The sequence below is a fragment of the Salvelinus alpinus genome, chromosome 5, assembly GCF_045679555.1.
Source record: "Salvelinus alpinus chromosome 5, SLU_Salpinus.1, whole genome shotgun sequence".
In the NCBI taxonomy this organism is placed as follows: domain Eukaryota; kingdom Metazoa; phylum Chordata; class Actinopteri; order Salmoniformes; family Salmonidae; genus Salvelinus; species Salvelinus alpinus.
The window spans coordinates 72866612-72888750 of NC_092090.1; the positions used below are offsets into that span (position 1 = coordinate 72866612).

The 22139-nt window shown below is 47.1% G+C and overlaps 1 protein-coding gene across 3 annotated transcripts in view; it reads right to left on the bottom strand.

The window, feature by feature from the left end:
* Window positions 1-22139, bottom strand: part of LOC139576730 (transcription factor COE2) — a 39133-nt gene that overhangs the window by 3702 nt on the left and 13292 nt on the right. For all 3 annotated transcript variants that reach the window (XM_071403132.1, XM_071403133.1, XM_071403130.1), the window contains exons 7-12: window positions 6066-6147; window positions 4300-4441; window positions 3979-4109; window positions 3605-3731; window positions 3383-3471; window positions 740-805 (exon numbers count right to left, since the gene is read on the bottom strand). In XM_071403132.1, the coding sequence (XP_071259233.1) occupies window positions 740-805; window positions 3383-3471; window positions 3605-3731; window positions 3979-4109; window positions 4300-4441; window positions 6066-6147 (637 nt within the window). The remainder of the gene's footprint in view (window positions 1-739; window positions 806-3382; window positions 3472-3604; window positions 3732-3978; window positions 4110-4299; window positions 4442-6065; window positions 6148-22139) is intronic.

The following is a 22139-nucleotide window of genomic DNA, read 5'->3' on the forward strand; positions in this document are numbered from 1 at the left end:
TGCACATGAACATTCGCAAGACTCATGAGGTAGAAGCTCTGTTCATTTAATTCAATGTATGGTTTCGGGTTATGTCCGAGTTCTGTGTGTCTGTGTCCTATGTCTCAGTCATTCTGGTTGTGCGTAATAGGAGAATGCGCACCTCAGGGCGCATAGAAATAGGGAAAGGGAAAGGGGGGATACCTAGTCAGTCGTCCAACTGAATGTATTCAACTAAAATGAGTCTTCCGCATTTAACCCAACCCCTCTGAATCAGAAAGGTGCGGGGGGCTGCCTTAATCGACATCCACGTCTTTGGCGCCCGGTTAACAGTGGGTTAACTGCCTTGCTCAGGGGCAAAACTATAGATTTTCACCTTGTCAGCTCGGGGATTCGGTCCAGCAACCTTCCAGTTACTGGCCCAACGCTCTAAAGATAGCTATGTGGCCTGCGTGCCACGCTTTGGAGTCAGTATGTTGAATGAGAAGAAATTATTGTTCTATGTATGAATGGTGATGAAATATCGTTAATAATCATTAAGTCTGATTGAGACAAATGTACCAATGGATGTGAAAATTGCGTTGCAGACAAAATAATGAAAAGGGCTGTCTGGTAGCTTCAATAAATAGACAAAGATTTGAACAAGTTATTGCATGTATAGATTAATGTTTTTCTTGACTTGAGACTTGACTTGAAAACTTGTGACTCGATTTGACTTGCTTGTGACTCGGTGCCACCTCTGCTGAACAGCGCTGGTTACCTGATTACTGTGTGGGTTTCCATACAAGGCCTCTACCAGATCAGCTGCTCTCTTCAGTAGCATCTCCTACACACAGACACAGAGACATGAATTAGCCTCTGGTGTTACATCGTGTGTACTGTATGTAAAGTGAGGTGTGATGACAGAAGTCACCATGTGTGCTGTGGTCTGGTGTGGTGTAATGTAGTGTGGTGTTGTGTGGTGTAGTGTGGTGTGGTGTAGTGTGGTGTAGTGTGGTCTGGTGTGGTGTAATATAGTGTGGTGTGGTGTAGTGTAGTGTGGTGTGGTGTAGTGTAGTGTGGTGTGGTGTGGTCTGGTCTGGTCTGGTGTGGTGTAATGTAGTGTGGTGTGGTGTGGTGTAGTGTGGTGTGGTGTGGTGTAATGTAGTGTGGTATGGTGTGGTCTGATGAAGTGTAATATAGTGTGGTGTAGTGTAGTGTGGTGTGGTGTAGTGTAGTGTGGTGTGGTGTGGTGTAGTGTGGTGTGGTGTGGTGTAATGTAGTGTGGTATGGTGTGGTCTGGTGAAGTGTAATATAGTGTGGTGTGGTGTAATGTAGTGTGGTATGGTGTGGTCTGGTGAAGTGTAATATAGTGTGGTGTGGTGTAGTGTAGTGTGGTGTGGTGTAGTGTAGTGTAGTGTGGTGTGGTGTGGTGTGGTGTGGTGTGGTGTGGTGTGGTGTGGTCTGGTGTGGTGTGGTGTAATGTAGTGTGGTATGGTGTAGTGTAATGTAGTGTGGTGTGGTGTGGTGTAGTGTGGTGTGGTGTGGTGTGGTCTGGTGTGGTGTAATGTAGTGTGGTGTGGTGTGGTGTAGTGTGGTGTGGTGTGGTGTGGTGTAATGTAGTGTGGTGTGGTGTGGTGTGGTGTGGTGTAGTGGTGTGGTGTAGTGTGGTGTGGTGTGGTATGGTCTGGTGTGGTGAAGTGTAATGTAGTGTGGTATGGTGTAGTGTAATGTAGTGTGGTGTGGTGTAATGTAGTGTGGTGTGGTGTAGTGTGGTCTGGTGAAGTGTAATGTAGTGTGGTGTTGTGTGGTGTAGTGTAGTGTGGTGTGGTGCGGTGTGGTCTGGTGTGGTGTAATGTAGTGTGGTGTAGTGTGGTCTGGTGTAGTGTGGTCTGGTGTAGTGTGGTGTGGTGTAGTGTAGTGTGGTCTGGTGTAGTGTAGTGTAGTGTGATGTAGTGTGGTGTGCTGTAGTGTGGTCTGGTGTAGTGTAGTGTAGTGTGGTGTAGTTGGTCTGGTGTAGTGTGGTGTGGTTAGTGTGGTCTGGTGTAGTGTAGTGTAGTGTGGTGTGGTGTAGAGTGGTGTGGTGTAGTGTGGTCTGGTGTAATGTAGTGTGGTGTGGTGTGGTGTAATGTAGTGTGGTGTAATGCGGTATGGTGTAGTGTAATGTAGTGTGGTGTAGTGTGGTCTGGTGTAGTGTAATGTAGTGTGGTTTAGTGTGGTCTGGTGTAGAGTGGTGTGGTGTAGTGTGGTCTGGTCTGGTGTAATGTAGTGTGGTGTGGTCTGGTGTAGTGTAATGTAGTGTGGTGTAATGTGGTGTGGTGTGGTGTGGTCTGGTCTGGTGTAGTGTAATGTAATGTGGTCTGGTGTAGTGTAATGTAGTGTGGTGTAGTGTGGTCTGGTGTAGTGTGGTCTGGTGTGGTGTGCTGTGATGTAGTGTGGTGTGGTCTGGTGTAGTGTAATGTAATGTGGTCTGGTGTAGTGTAATGTAGTATGGTGTAATGTGGTGTGGTCTGGTGTAGTGTAATGTAGTGTGGTGTAGTGTGGTCTGGTGTAGTGTGGTCTGGTGTGGTGTGGTGTGGTGTAGTGTGGTGTGGTCTGGTGTAGTTTAATGTAGTGTGGTGTGGTGTAGTGTGGTGTAGTGTAATGTAGTGTGGTGTGGTGTAGTGTGGTGTGGTGTAGTGTGGTGTGGTGTGGTCTGGTCTGGTCTGGTGTAGTGTAATGTAGTGTGGTGTGGTGTAGTGTGGTGTAGTGTAATGTAGTGTGGTGTGGTGTGGTGTAGTGTGGTGTAGTGTGGTGTAGTGTGGTGTAGTGTGGTCTGGTGTAGTGTGGTATGGTGTAGTGTGGTGTGGTGTGGTGTAATGTGATATAGTGTGGTGTGGTGTAGTGTAATGTAGTGTGGTGTAGTGTGGTGTGGTGTAGTGTGGTGTGGTCTGGTGTAGTTTAATGTAGTGTGGTGTGGTGTAGTGTAATGTAGTGTGGTGTGGTGTAGTGTGGTGTGATGTGGTCTGGTCTGGTGTAGTGTAATGTAGTGTGGTGTGGTGTAGTGTGGTGTAGTGTAATGTAGTGTGGTGTGGTGTGGTGTAGTGTGGTGTAGTGTGGTCTGGTGTAGTGTGGTCTGGTGTAGTGTGGTATTGTGTAGTGTAATGTAGTGTGGTGTGGTGTGGTGTAATGTGATATAGTGTGGTGTGGTGTAGTGTGGTCTGGTGTCGTGTAATGTAGTGTGGTGTGGTGTGGTGTAGTGTGGTCTGGTGTATTGTAATGTAGTATGGTGTGGTGTGGTGTAATGTGGTCTGGTGTAATGTGGTATGGTGTAGTGTAATGTAGCGTGGTGTGGTGTGGTGTAGTGTGGTCTGGTGTAGTGTGGTATGGTATGGTGTAGTGTAATGTAGTGTGGTGTAGTGTAGTGTAGCGCGTTGTCACTCACCTTGGCCAGTTTGTCAGGGTCACCAGGGTGTCTGGGGATGACCTTTTGAAGTCTCTGGAAACCGTAGTCTATGGTGGGCTCATTCAGCGCTAAACACAAACACAGATACATCAGCACTAGGTCCTGACTCATCACATGTAATCTTCCTGTTTGATATGTTGTTGGTCAATGGCTGCTGGCTGGGGTAGGTGTGGCTGTGAGGTAAATAAGAGGTGTGTTTACCTGTGTAGATGAAGCGCCCAGGTGTCCCCTTGCAGAACTGTTTAGATTTGTAGGACAGCGTGACCTCCACGACCCCTGGGATGTGGCGAGGGGGCGTCTGGACACGGATGGCGTGGGGCGTGATCAACTAAGAGAAAGAGAGAGAAACAGAGACAAGACAGAAAATGAGCAACAAATGAGACTATTTGATCGTCTACAGTATCTGATAGAATAATACGGTTTGCTCTCATAACGCCAACATGTAACAGGCAGCCAACAAATGACTGTGCTAATGAGACAATCCATATGCGTTCGCTACCTTATGTTTTCAATCAGTAACAGTCTCGTTAATGAGTTGTTTTAAAGAGACAGTTACAGTAAAGCCACATAGCTACCTCGCTCCACACCAGCATGCTGCCGAACACCACCTGCAGCCCGTCAAAGAAGTTCTCCCCGATCACAATGACCATGGCCCCGCCCGTGGTCCAGCCCTCACTGGGGCTGATGGCTTTGATACAGGGGGTGGCTGTAGAAGAAGAGCAATAAGGTCAGTTTAATTGAACTCATTCCACATCCTGGCAATGTATTTATTGTCTGTTTTAGGGGGTCAGCTCTAGACATTGAGGTTAGCCATTGCGAAGCACAGTGAAGTGGATAAGATGAGTAAGCTACAGTATGCATCAGTACATCAGGGTAGGTAGTGGTGTGTGTCTTACCGTATTCCATGCCGTTTTCCACTGACTCTCCCGGCTCCAGCCTGCGGGCTCTCCGGCCGTGTTTGGAGTTGTTGTGGACAAACATGTTGTCAGACACAGCTAAGACATGTCCGTCTACACTCACAGTGCTGGACAGGACCACCTGAAAGACAGGGGAGGACAGGAAAGAGGAAAAGATCAACTCACGGTGTATCTGGGTAACTAAAGACATGTTACGTCACTTTATGTGAGATTTGGTTTCCTGCTAAAATAAATCCCTTGGCTACAATCAATTTCAGCATCCAGTTGATATAAATATTTCTCAACGGGTAATGTGACGACCCTACTAGATCATATTTTTACATCACTGACCCTCTCGCTGTGGCCTCTCTCCCTCCTATCCCCTCCTGAGGCTGTGGTTGGAGTTTCAGGCCTCATCCCTCACTGACACCAGACATATGGACTGAATCTCCTCTTTTTACTGGGAGTTAGAGTATGATATATGGTGGCCATGATTTGATTTCTGGCCAACAGCATGTGTCCCTTCCTCTCCACAAAGTACACATGTTCACCATGGAGGACATGCAATCAAAATATGTGGATGTTCTTGTGTGCTTAAGAGTGTCCATATGTCTATATGTGTACATGCAGGACGGGGTGGCGGTAGTTGCGTGGTGACTATGAAATGCTGATGGACATTCATTTCTAGATATTTTGAAATAGGCTTTGTCATATGAAAGTGGTGTGTTAATTAAGGACTTTTCGGTATTGCAGAGCTGCCTATGTAGAGACTGGAGCACAGACGCATAGAAAGAAAGAGAGAGAGAGGGAGAGAAAGCAGATGTTCTTGTAGATGGTTGACTAGGAGAGGAAAGTCATCTGAAGGAAAATAACAGTAAATTATTGATCAAGCAGCAGCAACGGGCTCCTGTCCCGTTCTGATCGTCTTTTAACCTGGAGGTGAGGGCCTTGGAGCGGCCGCCCGCTCATAACGTCTCAGCATGTGTCACCGCGCTGGAGTTAAAACAAACATGGTGGAAAACAGGGAGAGAGAAAGAGAGAGAGCGAGAGAGAAAGAGACACGTGAGAGAGAGAGAGAGAGAGAGAGAGAGAGAGAGAGAGAGAGAGAGAGAGAGAGAGAGAGAGAGAGAGAGAGAGAGAGAGAGAGAGAGAGAGAGAGAGAGAGAGAGAGAGAGAGAGAGAGAGAGAGAGAATGCCAGACAGGGGCTCTGGTGCTGAAAGACAGCAGAGGAAGTGAAGCGGGAGTGTCCCCTGTGACCACTTCCTGGGTCACGGAGCATGACCTCCCCCATCTGGAGCCAATCACTCAATTCTTGACAACTTCCTGAAACACCTCAGCCTATTTCCTGCCTGCCTCCCCCCTTGTCTCTCCCACCCCACTACCACCCTTCCCTTTCTCTTTCCATCTATCCCTCTTTGTTTCTCTATTGATTTTTAACTTTCCCCTCCATTCCAGTGCTTGAGGTTCTGTTATGGAGAAATGTGGTTTCACCTATACCTGGGCAGATCCTGGATAACGAAAGGCCCTCTTTGTGAAAGTAGAGTGGAAAGAAATGCATGTTTTAAAAATCTATATTTTAGATAACCCCTCCCTCCCTCCCCCCTCCCTCCCTCCCTCCCTCCCTCCCTCCCTCCCTCCCTCCCTCCCTCCCTCCCTCCCTCCCTCCCTCCCTCCCTCCCTCCCTCCCTCTCTCTCTCTCTCACACACATAGGCCTACATGAATACACACAAACACCCCTCTCTCTCTATCTCCTACTCTCCATACCTGAAATCTCCTCATGTCCCTTGGGTTCCCTGCTGTCTTCAGACAATTTTGGTTACACTTCAGGAAAAACTTCAAGAAGAATCTGCAGGGGAAAAAGAAAAATAGGACATCAATAACTCAATAGACAGGAAAACATCACATGGAAGAACAACGCATTCATTATTTGTTGGCCTTATTTATTGGCATTAATCATTTCAAATCAGTCAAGAAGACGCTGATTGGTGTTCTGGCCATAGAGATGCATTATGAACATTGAGTGTGTGCGTGCCTACACGTGTGTGAGTCTGTGTGTGTGTGTGTTTGCATGTGCGTGTGTGGTTAATGCTGCTTCGTGATATCTGCCCTTGCATTAATCACTGCTGTTTAGTTTAGCATTAGAGTCAATGTTATTACACTTTAAATCAAATGATGAGAATTTGTAATGCAGTCCATTGAAAACTGCTGCTGTGTTTCAAAGTGAACAGGAGCCCGTGATATATGCCAGGGGACTCTGGGGACCCCATGGTATCCCACTATGCTCCATCTGAACCTCCACATGGGAACAGTGGGGGACGAGAGAAAGGCAACTAGAGAGAAAGTGAAAGGAGGACAGAGACAGAGTGTTTGTATGTACATTTGCATGAGGTTTGTGTGTGTATTTTCTCATGAATGTGTCTCATTAACGTTGTGTGTGTGGGGAGGAGATCAGAGCGTGGAAAGAGAGAGACGGGGTGCTGATAGCCTCCACTAGAGCAGAGAAGAGGAGAGAGATGGAGAGACTGAGATGAAGATGTGGAGAGGAGGGAGAGACTCCAAATCCCAGGTGTACACAGTTCGGCAACATAGCCCGCTGCCATGGCAACGCGGCTCTGCCGCAATCCCAAAGTCCCCACGCTGAGAGGGAAAGACAGAGACGGGAAAGAGAAGGCAACCACAAGGAACACACATTCCATCACAGAGAGCGAGGGAGAGAGGAGGGGGGAGGAAGTGATAGAAAGGGGAGATAGTTGAGGGAGTAATGAAATGGTCTGAAGAGAAAAAGAGAATTAGAGTGAAATGGGCGTGGTGTAGAGATCAGAACTACTAACTAAACAAACAACAACAGTGATGAGGAGAAATGAGAGAGAGGCAGGAGCTGGAGCTGGGCGGCTAGCTATCCGATCCCACCCACATTGAGCTCACTGCAGATATAAGTCATATTAATGGAGAGACTTTGTTTGGAGAGGGACTTCATATTGGCCCCACAGCCCAGAACCCTTCCATTCAATGGTAATTTCTCCTTCCCTCTCTCAGCCTCTTTCTCACTCTTCTTCCATCACTCCCTCCCCTCCTCCCTTGTGAACAGGCCCTGGCTCAGAACGAGCGCTTGGTTCCAAGACAGTGTCCAATATTTCTTGATTTGAGCTATTTCAGCGGAGGACAATCAATATTGTTGTTGGCGGAGGGTGATTCTGATTTATCAGTGAGAGCTGGGACCTCCAACCTCACAGCTCCGCTACAGTTGGGCCCGGGGTGGATGTGTGCAAATGGCCACATCGCCTCTCCCTCCCTTTAACCACTTCCTCCTCTTTATATCCTTATCCCCATCTTATCCTCTCTCCCTCTCTCCGTCCTTCCCTCCCTCACTCCCTCTCTCCGTCCTTCCCTCCCTCACTCCCTCTCTCCGTCCTTCCCTCCCTCACTCCCTCTCTCCGTCCTAGCCTCCCTCACTCCCTCTCTCCATCCTTCCCCCCTCTCTCCCTCTCTCCGTCCTTCCTTCCCTCACTCCCTCTCTCCGTCCTTCCCTCCCTCACTCCCTTTCTCTGTTCTTCCCTCCCTCACTCCCTCTCTCCATCCTTCCCTCCCTCACTCCCTCTCTCCGTCCTTCCCTCCCTCACTCCCTCTCTCCATCCTTCCCTCTCTCACTCTGTCTATCCGTCCTTCCCTCCCTCACTCCCTCTCTCCATCCTTCCCTCCCTCACTCCCTCTCTCCGTCCTTCCCTCCCTCACTCCCGCTCTCCATCCTTCCCTCCCTCACTCCCTCTCTCCGTCCTTCCCTCCCTCACTCCCTCTCTCCGTCCTTCTCTCCCTCACTCCCTCTCTCCGTCCTTCCCTCCCTTACTCCCTCTCTCCGTCCTTCCCTCTCTCACTCCCTCTCTCCGTCCTTCCTTCCCTCACTCCCTCTCTCCGTCCTTCTCTCCCTCACTCCCTCTCTCTGTCCTTCCCTCTCTCACTCCCTCTCTCCGTCCTTCTCTCCCTCACTCCCTCTCTCCGTCCTTCTCTCCCTCACTCCCTCTCTCCGTCCTTCTCTCCCTCACTCCCTCTCTCCGTCCTTCTCTCCCTCACTCCCTCTCTCTGTCCTTCCCTCTCTCACTCCCTCTCTCCGTCCTTCCTTCCCTTACTCCCTCTCTCCGTCCTTCCCTCTCTCACTCCCTCTCTCCGTCCTTCCCTCCCTCACTCCCTCTCTCCGTCCTTCTCTCCCTCACTCCCTCTCTCTGTCCTTCCCTCTCTCACTCCCTCTCTCCGTCCTTCCCTCCCTCACTCCCTCTCTCCGTCCTTCTCTCCCTCACTCCCTCTCTCCGTCCTTCCCTCCCTCACTCCCTCTCTCCGTCCTTCCCTCCCTCACTCCCTCTCTCCGTCCTTCCCTCTCTCACTCCCTCTCTCCGTCCTTCCCTCCCTCACTCCCTCTCTCCGTCCTTCCCTCCCTCACTCCCTCTCTCCGTCCTTCTCTCCCTCACTCCCTCTCTCTGTCCTTCCCTCTCTCACGCCCTCTCTGGTCTCTCTGTATTGTATCCATCATGCTGTCATGATTTATATGATGTCTTAGTAGTTTATGCTGTGTTTGAATCCAGTTTGCCTCATAGCCACCGATGAGAGATATATTGGATAATATTCTGCTGTTTTCATCCACTTCTTTTAAACAGTGCACTTGAAGATCCTTCAGTGTGTGATTTCTACTCTGGTATATGATGGTGAACATTCTATTCATTTGCTTCAAATTCATGTGGGAACCCCCACAAAGAGACATGGCAGAGTCATTTATAACATTACTGCGGGCTCCTTTGTTGGGCTAAATGACCGTGGCCATGGCCCTGCTCTGTTCCAGCCCCTGACACGCTCCTCTCCCTGCCCAGCCACCTGCTCTCTGGATCTCTGGCCACTTCAAGTGCACCCAGCCAACAATGACCACTCACTCCACCCAGTCACATTGGTGACTTCACAGCAGGGATGCGTGACATCCCTTTAAAGACACACTCTAGATGTAGCGATGACCCTCCAGGTTCTAGGCCAACATCCCCATTGGACAGTGTGCATTGACCTTCCCCTTCCCCTTTCCTCTGACTTTCATTCATCATTCCCTCACTGTGTTTGTTTGTGTGACATTATAAACACTCATACACACTTCCATACAACCCCCCCCCCCCCCCCCCCCCACCCCACCCCACCTCTGTCCTCCCCAAAAACCCATTCAGTCAACTTTCAGCCCCCTCAGTTCGGACGCACACAGCTGCAAATGCTGAAATTAAAGCGAGACATTGGTGCATATATTAGCATGCATTAGCCGCTTCCCCTTGCCCACTTAACATGCAAATCTCCCAGCCCCGTCGCCTCGCACCTTCTGCCACACATTCATTTGCTGAATTATAATTAGACTAATCTTGCATAATTAATAAGAAGTCGAGGACCCTCTGTTTTTCCCCCGCCTCTGTTGTGGTCGCAAAAGTTTAATATCGGGGTTGTTTGTTTTTGTTTTGGTAATGTAATACGCCCACACACCTCCCCACCCACAGGCTAGAGAGGAGGTGGCCTTGTTAAGCATTGGAGGTGATCTGGATGTCAGAAGGAAACTGTGTGGAGAGGAATGTCCATTTTCAAAGGAGAACTCCTTTAGCTATACTGTGGCTTAGAGGTATGCATTTGCAGCTTTGCCTCTCATATTCAAAGTGGTTATTCCATAACCAACTGTCACTGGAATTCATATTTACCCCACTAATTCAATTATGAAATTCATTTGGGGGGAGGGGTAACTTTCTGTGACAAGTTGAGATGCAAGTTTAATATTTTATGAGTTGTTCAGTTGTCATTAATGTAAATCAGTAAATATCTATGACCCCTCCAACTGGCGTTCCCCACTACCCTCCTCAAAGACCTGATTAGGAAACACAAACAAAAGGTATGCCGAAGTCTTAAGCCTTGGGATCAATTTCCACACTGGCTCCATGGGGAGTCTGTTTTTTCCCCTCTGTATCTCTGTCAAGGCCTCCAAATCCCCTTTGTCTGCATCTGCTTCAGTTCCCAAGACTAAACACAGGCCTCACAGCATGGGGAGAGCAATCCGCAGGGTGACAACTTGCTTAACTAAAACTAGTTCAGAAAAAACTAGAGTAAGTCATGACACTGCAATAACAGCAAAGTTACAAACTTAACTCCATAATTGTTTCATTCTTCCATGTTCACCTAGGCATTGACTGTCAGACAGACCACGTTTAGCCTCAGTCAGTCCTATCTGAGGCATCTGTTAAACATAGCTGAGCCATTACATATGGCCTTAATCATATCGCTAGCACATAAGCTGCACAGGACCCCTGACAATAACTTTCATTGGCATTTATCAACCTTCATTTCAACTGGCTTAAATTGCCATGTCACAGAGACACACCACATATCACTATCTATATGCTGATTAGTCACAGCTGTATCAGTGTCTGTATCCGTGTATTAGATCTGTAGGCTATGGTGCATAGATTTAGCTACAATATTTTGCTTTATATGGATCATATGACGCTGCCACACAACTGGACTAGTTCCTGCCACCTTGTCTTCCTGTGGGACAGTCCCTTTATCTCACGTGAGCCTGGTCCTCTGTTTTGGGACAGCTGCATTGATGACAATCATCTTTCAATAAAATACTTGGGAGGGATTTTAACCGTGAGAGACAGAGAGAGAGGATTAAAATGGAGAGCATTTAGTTTGGCAGGGTGAGAGAGGCTCTGTTCTCTATCTAGGAACACCAACAGAGAGAGAGAGAGAGAGAGAGAGAGAGAGAGAGAGAGAGAGAGAGAGAGAGAGAGAGAGAGAGAGAGAGAGAGAGAGAGAGAGAGAGAGAGAGAGAGAGAGAGAGAGAGAGGCATGAAGCAGAAGTCAGAAGCATGATCTTCCATCCATCAGTATTTAGAAGACAGGCGGAGAGAATGAAGGAAGAAGAGAGGGAAGGTGGGGATAGATGGTGGGGAAGAAAAGGCTGAAACAGCGAGAGAAGAGAGGGAGAGACAAAAAGAGGAGGGGGGAATGTTGACGTCCTGTATTCAGGGCCATCACTCATCAGACATCCCCCCCATCGCCCCCCACCCTGGAAAAACAAAACAGTGTCCTGACATGGTGGGGGGGTAGGGGAAGAAAATTAGGAAACCAGATGTGAGGCATTAAAACATACTGACATTCTGAGGACCTTCCTCTGCCACACTCACACACTGAGAACATTAACTTATACACACACACACACACACACACACACACACACACACACACACACACACACACACACACATACACACACACATGCACGCACACAAACATTACATACACACAAACAAACTCTATAATAAACATGCACATTCAAATAGAAAATCAAATGCATGTAAACGCAACTTGAAATGTATGCACAAAATATGAGTATTGGGTCAAGTTCCAAGGCTCCTGTCTATTGGCCGAGTTCTGCATAGGCCAGAGTTGACCTATGAATATTTTACACTGATGCAGAAATCTACAGATGGGTCGTCATGCATCAATGTATGGATATGTATCCAATTAGTACATGGAGTTTGTTGTGGTGAGGGATGGGGGTGTTTTGTTTTCCTCCATGGGGAGATTTGGGGAGGGATGAGGAGGACGGGGAGGAGGGGAACTGGGGAGGAGGTAATAAATACCCCTGGATCCCAGGGTCCCCTGGCAGACTGGAAGCTAGACTGGTCACCAGGGTTAACACCCGGGGCACCTGACCTTTGACACTGCTAATGGGGCATAGAGAACCCTCCACGAACTGATACCCCCTCTGTAGCATACCACCGCGGGACCATTCACACCAGCCTACTAACTTGTATTTTAGTACAGAAATCGTACTAGTCCTTCTCTCACCTTTACTTAACATACTTTATATAACCCTAACCCTCTCTCACTCCCCTCTCTCTCCAAACTGCCTTGTATGTTTAAAAGCACTCGACAAACCAACCCTTAGCAACTTGTTTTAGCAGGGGTTTCACTTATTTTAGATTTGTTTTATTGGGTGCACAGCTATGGGGGCGGCAGGTTTTATTTTTATTTTTTTATTTCACCTTTATTTAACCAGGTAGGCTAGTTGAGAACAAGTTCTCATTTGCAACTGCGACCTGGCCAAGATAAAGCATAGCAGTGTGAACAGACAACAACACAGAGTTACACATGGAGTAAACAATAAACAAGTCAATAACCTGGTAGAAAAAAAAGAGAATCTATATACAATGTGTGCAAAAGGCATGAGGTAGGCAATAAATCGAATAATTACAATTTAGCAGATTAACACTGGAGTGATAAATCATCAGATGATCATGTGCAAGAAGAGATACTGGTGTGCAAAAGAGCAGAAAAGTAAATAAATAAAAGCAGTATGGGGGGTGAGGTAGTTTAAATTGGGTCAGTAACCAAAAGGTTGCTGGATCAAATCCCTAAGCTGACAAGGTAAAAAAATCTGTCGTTCTGCCCCTGAACAAGGCAGTAAACCCACTGTTCCCCGGTAGGCTGTCATTGTAAATAAGAATTTGTCCTTAACTGACTTGCCTAGTTAAATAAATAAAAATGCACCTCTGTCCTCTCAAATTTCTAGCACCCCCGCCTTTCCTAATCCCACTCTATCATAATCTATAAAATGGCCCATGTTAGTCTCTCATTGAGGGCTGTTTTGATCCAGGGATTAAACCTGTCTTCATGGTCTGACAGTCAGGCATACCCACACACTAACAACCACACACTGACAGACAAGACCACTGAGTGATGGGTGGAGATAGGTACACCAAATCAATGGAAAGAGAAATTGGCGCGCTTAGCTCAAATGTTTGTAGTGCCAAAAGATCTTTGGGTGCTGGCTTCAAAAGGCATAAACTGGAAGGAAAAACCTGCACTCACTGAAATATTCTCTATGTTTTAATGTATTTTTTGAGCAGCAGAGGTCAGAACAAACGGTCGCAGTTTTGGCGGCAGCATTCGTCAGCATTGGTGGAAGGGAAGCACTCACAGATAGTCCTGTGGTATCAAAAATAGCGGCTAGATTCTTTGGAGAGGTGCCACACAGACGGAAACAGAGCATGGGGAAAAGGACTCCTTTTAAAGTTTGACCGCTGGATTGGATTTGCCCCCATGGCCCCTTCTCCATTTCAGCCCAGCCTCACCCCTGCGGCCCCAGACCAAAACCCAGCCCACCCGTCTCTAAACTTGAGAACTGTGTCAAAGCCAAACATTTAAACCCCTAGTGCTGATTTATAGAGCTTGGTAGTGCTGTACAACCATCAGGCTTGACACCGCAAAAGTGCCTCAGCTGAGGCGGGGCAGTGAGGTGAGAGAGGGGTGAGAAGGGGGGACAGTGTAATAGAGGGACATGGATGGGGGCTGATGGACCCTCCTGATAAGTGCGAACGTGGACTTTTTGAACATTGCGTCACCTTGGTCTTAAAATGACTTAACAACATCACTGCTGGCCTGATGGTATCGGTTTAATCTTTTAAATAGTTGAATGTTGTTCCAGCAGTCAACACTTGGCATAATAACAAGAGCGGGAGAGAAAGAAAGAGAGAGAGAATGTAGGCATATTTAGTTATATGGATCTATGGCTGGACAGACTGACAGAGACATACACAGGGAGATCCAGGCTGGAGAGAACGTGGATGTTCATCCAGGATAGGGAATAGACCTCCCATCAGTAGCCTGACCTTTCCCAGCATGCTTTGTGAGTCCTATGGGATGAAGATTCAAAATACTCTCTCCAAACTGTCACACTGGAGTCGTTGAGCAGCCCATTGTGTATGGGAAGGTCTCATACATACCAATAAGGACCTTTACAATCCCCACACAACACTGATGACCCAAAACTGATATTTCTAACTGAAGCAGCATGAATAATGTCAAAATGCACAAATGTACATCAGAAATGTATCAGGTGCTCCCTCCAATACACATAACGATGATTCCTAGATACTGTCCTCCTAACACTGTCAAAACCTATAGGCTTTCATAAGCCGATAATCACCTTTGAGTATTAAATACCCACATACCACAGCACATCCCAAACCCGCCTCAGAGAAGAACAAAGACAGAGAGATGGACGTCAGAGAGAGGAGAGAAACAACAACAGAATGAGAAGAGATGTCTTCTTAATTAGCCAGTAATGATAAGATCTGACAAACAACATCTGTTTCTAGAGAGAGAAGGAAGGAGAGGGGGAGGGAGGTAGAAAGGAGAGGTGGGAGAGAGAGAAGGTGGGAGAAAGTGATCGAAGGGAGGAATAGAGGGGGGGGCGTGTAAAAGAAAGAATGCTGTGTAGCGTGACACCATAGAAGAACGAAGGAAGGAGTGAAGTAAAATGAAAAAGAGAGACAGAGAGACAGGGGGAGAGAATTTTGACAGGGTTGAGGGAATCTAGGAACCAGGACGGAAATGACAGATAGAAGGGAGAAAAACAGATCAGACTGAAGAGAGACAGACAGACAGACAGACAGACAGACAGACAGACAGAGACAGAGACAGAGACAGAGACAGAGACAGACAGACAGACAGACAGACAGACAGACAGACAGACAGACAGACAGACAGACAGACAGACAAAGAGAGAGAGACAGAGGGTAGAACTGGATAATGGCACAAGGGAGGGAAGGAGGGAGGGAGAGGTGGAACGTGTATAGAGATCGGTATGGAATCACTCAGAGGTCCAGGGTGCTGTAATTTACTGTCCGTAGCTAATCCACAGCAAATGTGTGGAGCCATAGAGAGGAGCGGGAGAGAGTGGGAGGGAGGGCAGGAGAAGAGTGAGGGAATAAGAGAGAGGAAAGGGTTGGAGGGGGATAGAGGAAGGGCAGGGGGACTGTTGGGCGCACAGCATGCCTGCTGGGAGGCTGTCAGCGGCCACATCACCCCCTGCCCTCAGCCCTGACAGATTCATCAAGAATATTTACACACACACACACACACACACACACACACACACACACACACACACACACACACACACACACACACACACACACACACACACACACACACACACACACACACACACACACACACACACACACACACACACACACACACACACACACACACACACACACACGACCATAAAACATCAAAAACGATATCAGGAGAATGCATATACAGACGTGTGTTGCTCTAAGGGCTACTAGATATTATAGAAACAGCTGCCTCTAATGCACCCATTTCAATAACAGGTTGTTATAATTACTCTATGACCATAGAGCATGGCATGCACGTCTAATATTCCATCTCTCTAAATACTTTGATATGCATGTTTTAGGGGTAAATAGGGCTATAGGCCTATTTGAAATGTTGTGCTTTGAGGCGGTAAGGGGGAGTATGATGAGGACGATTGGGGGGATACAAGGGAAATCTGAGTCCTCCCTGGGAAATAAATTCTGTCCAGATTCCTGACAAACAGACAAACAAACAAACAAACTGGGTCCGGGCCAGCGCCAGGGGGCATCGTTAAATCGTTAGTGAAATTTAAGACCTTTATATGAGGGACTGACTGACCCCCTATCCATCCCCCACACCTCTTTGCCCCACCCCTACGCACCAGCATCCAGCCAAAGATAACAGCCCCTGTTCCTAAATACCACTGCTAACTGGCCTCTGACTCTGGCCTTTGACACACATGCACGCCTGCTTGGAGGCTCCACACACACATCCATGTACAAACAAACTCTGATACACACACATCCATGTGCACACAAATTCTGATACACACACATCCGTGTGCACACAAATTCTGATACACACAAACTCTGATACACACACATCCATGTGCACACAAATGCTGATACACACAAATGCTGATACACACAAACTCTGATACACACACATCCATGTGCACACAAATTCTGATACACACAAACTCTGATACACACACATCCATGTGCACACAAATTCTGATACACACAAACTCTGATACACACACATCCATGTGCACACAAATGCTAATACACACAAACTGATACACACACATCCATGTGCACACAAATTCTGATACACACAAACTCTGATACACACAAACTCTGATACACACACATCCATGTACACACAAATTATCTCAAGTACTCTAAAATAAATCATGCTAATCTGGCCTCCTGAGAGTGCTGCCCTACCAAAGGTGAAACCCATTAGTGGCCAGACAAATGGGAAGCTGCTTTCCCCTCTCCCTGTCCCAGTAACACAGCGCCCGGTCCCAGCCACTCATGGAGAGTGTGGCCATTTTCAGTGCTATGAGCCCCCTTCCAAACCCCATGTTTTCCCCCCTCCCTAAATCCCCCTGTCATTCACCCACATTAGCCCATTTGCAGTCCATTCCCATTTCCTGTCAAAACATTTCTCTGCTGCGCTCCGTTTCCGACTTCCCCCTCTGTGCGCTCTCCCTAAGAAAACAACATATGCTTGTTCTGAGTGTTAGGGTTCAAGCCACGACACCCAACCCAACGCAGTCCAACACAGCCAAAGGTGACAGCACAATTCAGTCATCTAATCTGCCACTCATGGTTTACTTCCTGTCTGTATTTGAGTCGTGGGTCTTCCTGGTTCACATGAGACCACATCACCAAAACCACGTACATCACAAAATGAATTCTGACTCCTGACTCTGAATAGTGTTCTCTCTCTGTGTTTCTTACAAGCAGTACCTGTCAGTGAGTATTTGATAATCTAGACAGTGGCACCCTCTCCCTCCCTCTGTCTGTCTGTCTGTCATTCTCCTCCTCTCATTGCCTCCTGGGAGGAGATGTCCGCCACTCCTGTGCCAGCTGCTCAGACTGGCCCAGCCTGTGGTGTTGTGTGCAGTGGAGCTGCTGGGCCCCATCTCTGTCTCCACTCACTGCCAGTCCCCTGTCTGAAGGGCTCCTGACAGAGGTCTGGAGGGACTGGACACTACCAGCCACCAGGGAGACGAGGCGCCTGTGACAGGGAAGTGAAGGGACTGGAGGGATTGTGTGTGTGTGTGTGTGTGTGTGTGTGTGTGTGTGTGTGTGTGTGTGTGTGTGTGTGTGTGTGTGTGTGTGTGTGTGTGTGTGTGTGTGTGTGTGTGTGTGTGTGTGTGTGTGTGTGTGTGTGTGTGTGTGTGTGTGTGTGTGTGTGTGTGTGTGTGTGTCTTTAAAGACATTACAGATGTGTAGCTGTAATAATGAGAACGTATAGGATCAGCATGTACAGTGGGGAGAACAAGTATTTGATACACTGCCGATTTTGCAGGTTTTCCTACTTACAAAGCATGTAGAGGTCTGTAATTTTTATCATAGGTACACTTCAACTGTGAGAGACGAAATCTAAAACAAAAATCCAGAAAATCACATTGTATGATTTTTAAGTAATTAATTTGCATTTTATTACATGACATAAGTATTTGATCACCTACCAACCAGTAAGAATTCCGGCTCTCACAGACCTGTTAGTTTTTCTTTAAGAAGCCCTCCTGTTCTCCACTCATTACCTGTATTAACTGCACCTGTTTGAACTGGTTACCTGTATAAAAGACACCTGTCCACACACTCAATCAAACAGACTCCAACCTCTCCACAATGGCCAAGACCAGAGAGCTGTGTAAGGACATCAGGGATAAAATTGTAGACCTGCACAAGGCTGGGATGGGCTACAGGACAATAGGCAAGCAGCTTGGTGAGAAGGCAACAACTGTTGGCGCAATTATTAGAAAATGGAAGAAGTTCAAGATGACGGTCAATCACCCTCGGTCTGGAGCTCCATGCAAGATCTCACCTCGTGGGGCATCAATGATCATGAGGAAGGTGAGGGATCAGCCCAGAACTACACAGCAGGACCTGGTCAATGACCTGAAGAGAGCTGGGACCACAGTCTCAAAGAAAACCATTAGTAACACACTACGCCATCATGGATTAAAATCCTGCAGCGCATGCAAGGTCCCCCTGCTCAAGCCAGCGCATGTCCAGGCCCGTCTGAAGTTTGCCAATGACCATCTGGATGATCCAGAGGAGGAATAGGAGAAGGTCGTGTGGTCTGATGAGACAAAAATAGAGCTTTTTGGTCTAAACTCCACTCGCCGTGTTTGGAGGAAGAAGGATGATGAGTACAACCCCAAGAACCCATCCCAACCGTGAAGCATGGAGGTGGAAACATCATTCTTTGGGGATGCTTTTCTGCAAAGGGGTCAGGACGAATGCACCGTATTGAGGGGAGGATGGATGGGGCCATGTATCGCAAGATCTTGGCCAACAACCTCCTTCCCTCAGTAAGAACATTGAAGATGGGTCGTGGCTGGGTCTATCCGCATGACAACGAAACGAAACACACAGCCAGGGCAACTAAGGAGTGGCTCCGTAAGAAGCATCTCAAGGTCCTGGAGTGGTCTAGCCAGTCTCCAGACCTGAACCCAATAGAAAATCTTTGGAGGGAGCTGAAAGTCCGTATTGCCCAGCGACAGCCCCGAAACCTGAAGGATCTGGGGAAGGTCTGTATGGAGGAGTGGGCCAAAATCCCTGCTGCAGTGTGTGCAAACATGGTCAAGAACTACAGGAAACGTATGAGCTCTGTAATTGCAAACAAAGGTTTCTGTACCAAATATTAAGTTCTGCTTTTCTGATGTATCAAATACTTATGTCATGCAATAAAATGCAAATTAATTATTTAAAAATCACACAATGTGATTTTCTGGATTTTTGTTTTAGATTCCGTCTCTCACAGTTGAAGTGTACCTATGATAAAAATTACAGACCTCTACATGCTTTGTAAGTAGGAAAACCTGCAAAATCGGCAGTGTATCAAATACTTGTTCTCCCCACTGTAGGTAGATTGTGCCTGTAGCTATAGCTGGCTCAGTGAGTGCCTGTGGGGGCTGTATATGTTTTGGCTAGAAGACATGGCACGCTACCAGAGGTAGTGGAGATGAGCCTGTATGGACGGCTTGTCATGCCATTGATCTGTGTAATTCAGATGCAGGATTCCTCCTCCTTCCCCTAAAATCAGGGCTCTCTGGGACAAATAAAAAATGGGTCTCGGAAGGAACTACCATTGTGGAAAGGATGTCCAGACTACACATGGGTGGTGGTGGGGTTGGAGATGGTGGTGGAGGTGGTGGTGGTGGAGGTCTTGGTGGTGGAGATGGAGGTGGTGGTGGAGGTGGTGGAGGTGGAGGAGGTGGAGGTGGTGGACGTGGTGGACGTGGTGGTGGAGGAGGTGGTGGAGGTGCAGGTGGTGGAGGTAGTGGTGGTAGAAGGGGCCAATAGGTCTGTTAACTAGGATCTCCACTCTGACATGCACTGCTGCTGGAGACCATGTCATCCTACTCTGAGCTCCACGGCTAAAGGAGTTACAGATTCTGTGATCGTGAGAACAATCTCTAAAACTGACACTGTTCACATCTCCAAGAGGACATATGATGAGGTAACAGGGCCATTTGGCTTCTACTAGGCATCTGGGAGAGGTGAGGAATTCGACCCCCTGACACAGTCAAAAATGGTTGCTGTTTCCATTTTTTTGGCCAGTTGTTTAATGTTCCTTTCCAAAAGCTCTGCTCCCTGCATGTTCCCGGGGGCTCTGTTGAGAGGGGCGGGTGATGTTCCCCTCCATTAAAATTACAGTGAGAGGCTAAGAGGCAAGCTCGCACAGGGAGCAGGGACCTGCCAACACAGATGTACAGGAGCTCAGAACGCCACAGAGGCAACACACAGAGGCAGCACACAGAGGCAGCACACAAAGGCAGCATAACTAACACACAGATAAATCTTACGTATAGGGGAAAAGATAGAGAGAAAGGGAGAGAAGGAAGGAAAGAAGGGAGAGACAGGCTGAAAGACAGACAGACAGACAGACAGACAGACAGACAGACAGACAGACAGACAGACAGACAGACAGACAGACAGACAGACAGACAGACAGACAGACAGACAGACAAGCAGAAACAGACAGAAAATAAGATCCAGACAGATTGTCAAACAGTCCCTGACATGCTGACCACACCGCTCGCGTCGCAAAATACATTTACACATACATGTTATTCAGTCATTGCACCCACACTGCTCGTGCACATCAACGAGCATCTGCGTTGCCAGGCGCTACAATAGAAGTTGCTTCTATTTGTGACGCAGAATGCGATGCAAGTCCTGCCTCTCACATCTCCTCATTGGCTTTTAGAAGCATATACCCACGTGCCATCTCCTCATTGGTTATAACCACATGGGTGTTTGAAAGATGAACTGAGGTCGGTCGGGCGGTCGGTTGTGGTAATACACCTTATTATGAAAGTTAGATGCCAATCGCCATATAAAGTCCAAAGAAGAAAAAGACTGGAAGGAGAAGAGATGACTAGAAATGATTCGGTTGACCATTTAATGTGTAGATTAATTGTCCGAGTAGAGGACGTTGTGCACAGGTAAAATAACAACTCAACGTTTATATCCCAGGAAAATTAGCTTGCAATAGCAAGCTAGCTAGCTAAATTAGACAAATTAACTAGCAACTACAAGCTAGCTAGCTAAATTAGACAAATTAACTAGCAGCTACAAGCTAGCTAGCTAAATTGCCATAAATGTTTAACGCTTTTCGAACTGTCCCCAAATTAATATAATTGGTTCAGAGTTTGTTTTGATATTGCAACCTGCGTATCGTGATCGCATTTGGTGTGGGGGGGACAAAATCATTTTGCGCACGAGGAAGCACGCGCGCGTCCGGTTTGGGCATGGTGTTACAGATGTGGTTGTTGACGAAAGGCATTCAGATACAAATTAACAAATTATATTTGAATCCTATATTATCAAACTGTCCATTAGGAATCCGTGTCGATTCCAACAGATAACACGTGCAAAATGTTCACTGAAATAATCCTCATCCAAATGAAGACATTAGAAATTGACCCACATTATTTTCTAGAAGTAAAAGCAATTTAGTGTATATTGATTTAAAAGCAACCGTGTGCCCACTTTCATTCGCTGCTATGTGACGGCCAGACAAAACAACCAAACGTGCACATAACTAGAATCAGGAGTAGAAGATCAATACGGCCCATAATACAAGATGAAGAGCAATGGATTCCTCTTAGGGTCAACTATTTGAAGTCTTCGCAAGGGAGCTCTAATCCCATTTCTAAAAGTGGGCTTGACCACAACCATTACTGCTGCCTATAATAAGTATTTTTTATCATTTAACACATAGGAAAGGATTTATCTGGTCTAATTGATGAGAAGAAAAAAACTTGCTAAGGAGGATTTTGTATGTTCTCATTGACAGAAAGGAAAACTAATGTATCTCTCTCTTGCATCCAGTCTTTGTGAAATGGCTTGTCGTTTTGAAAGGGGGAAGGGAAAAGCGATATTGACAAAATTGGAAAATTCCCATTGATTATTCCTCTTTCCTCAGAGTGCTGGCTTGTTAAAAAAAGACCCTTCCTGAAAACACGATCAATTAGTGAGATAGTGAATTCCATTGATCCCCTCTCCGGACTCTCTCCTCCCCTGCCTCCCTTCTCCTCCCTTACGATGGATCTTTCATGCTTTCCTTATGACCATCTATTGATTCCAACCTCCTACCCAAATGTAAAACCACGCTCATACACTCCAACCCTGCCCCCTCCCATTAACCAATCCAAACTTCCCATTCCTACAAACACTAGCACTAATACTGACTGTCTGTCTCTGTTGTAAAGCATGCTCCTCTATAAACACAGAGGCTAGCGCTCATATAGTTCTCTAAAGGTCAGGGGTCATCTGGCAGTAATGCCACTGTTAACTGACCTGTCTGTCTCTGAGTAGAGAGTGGAACTCCTTAGGTTGGAGGAGGGAGGGACACACACAGGGATGTGTTCTGGTATATATAAGTTAGACAAGCACTGAGAAAATATCAAAC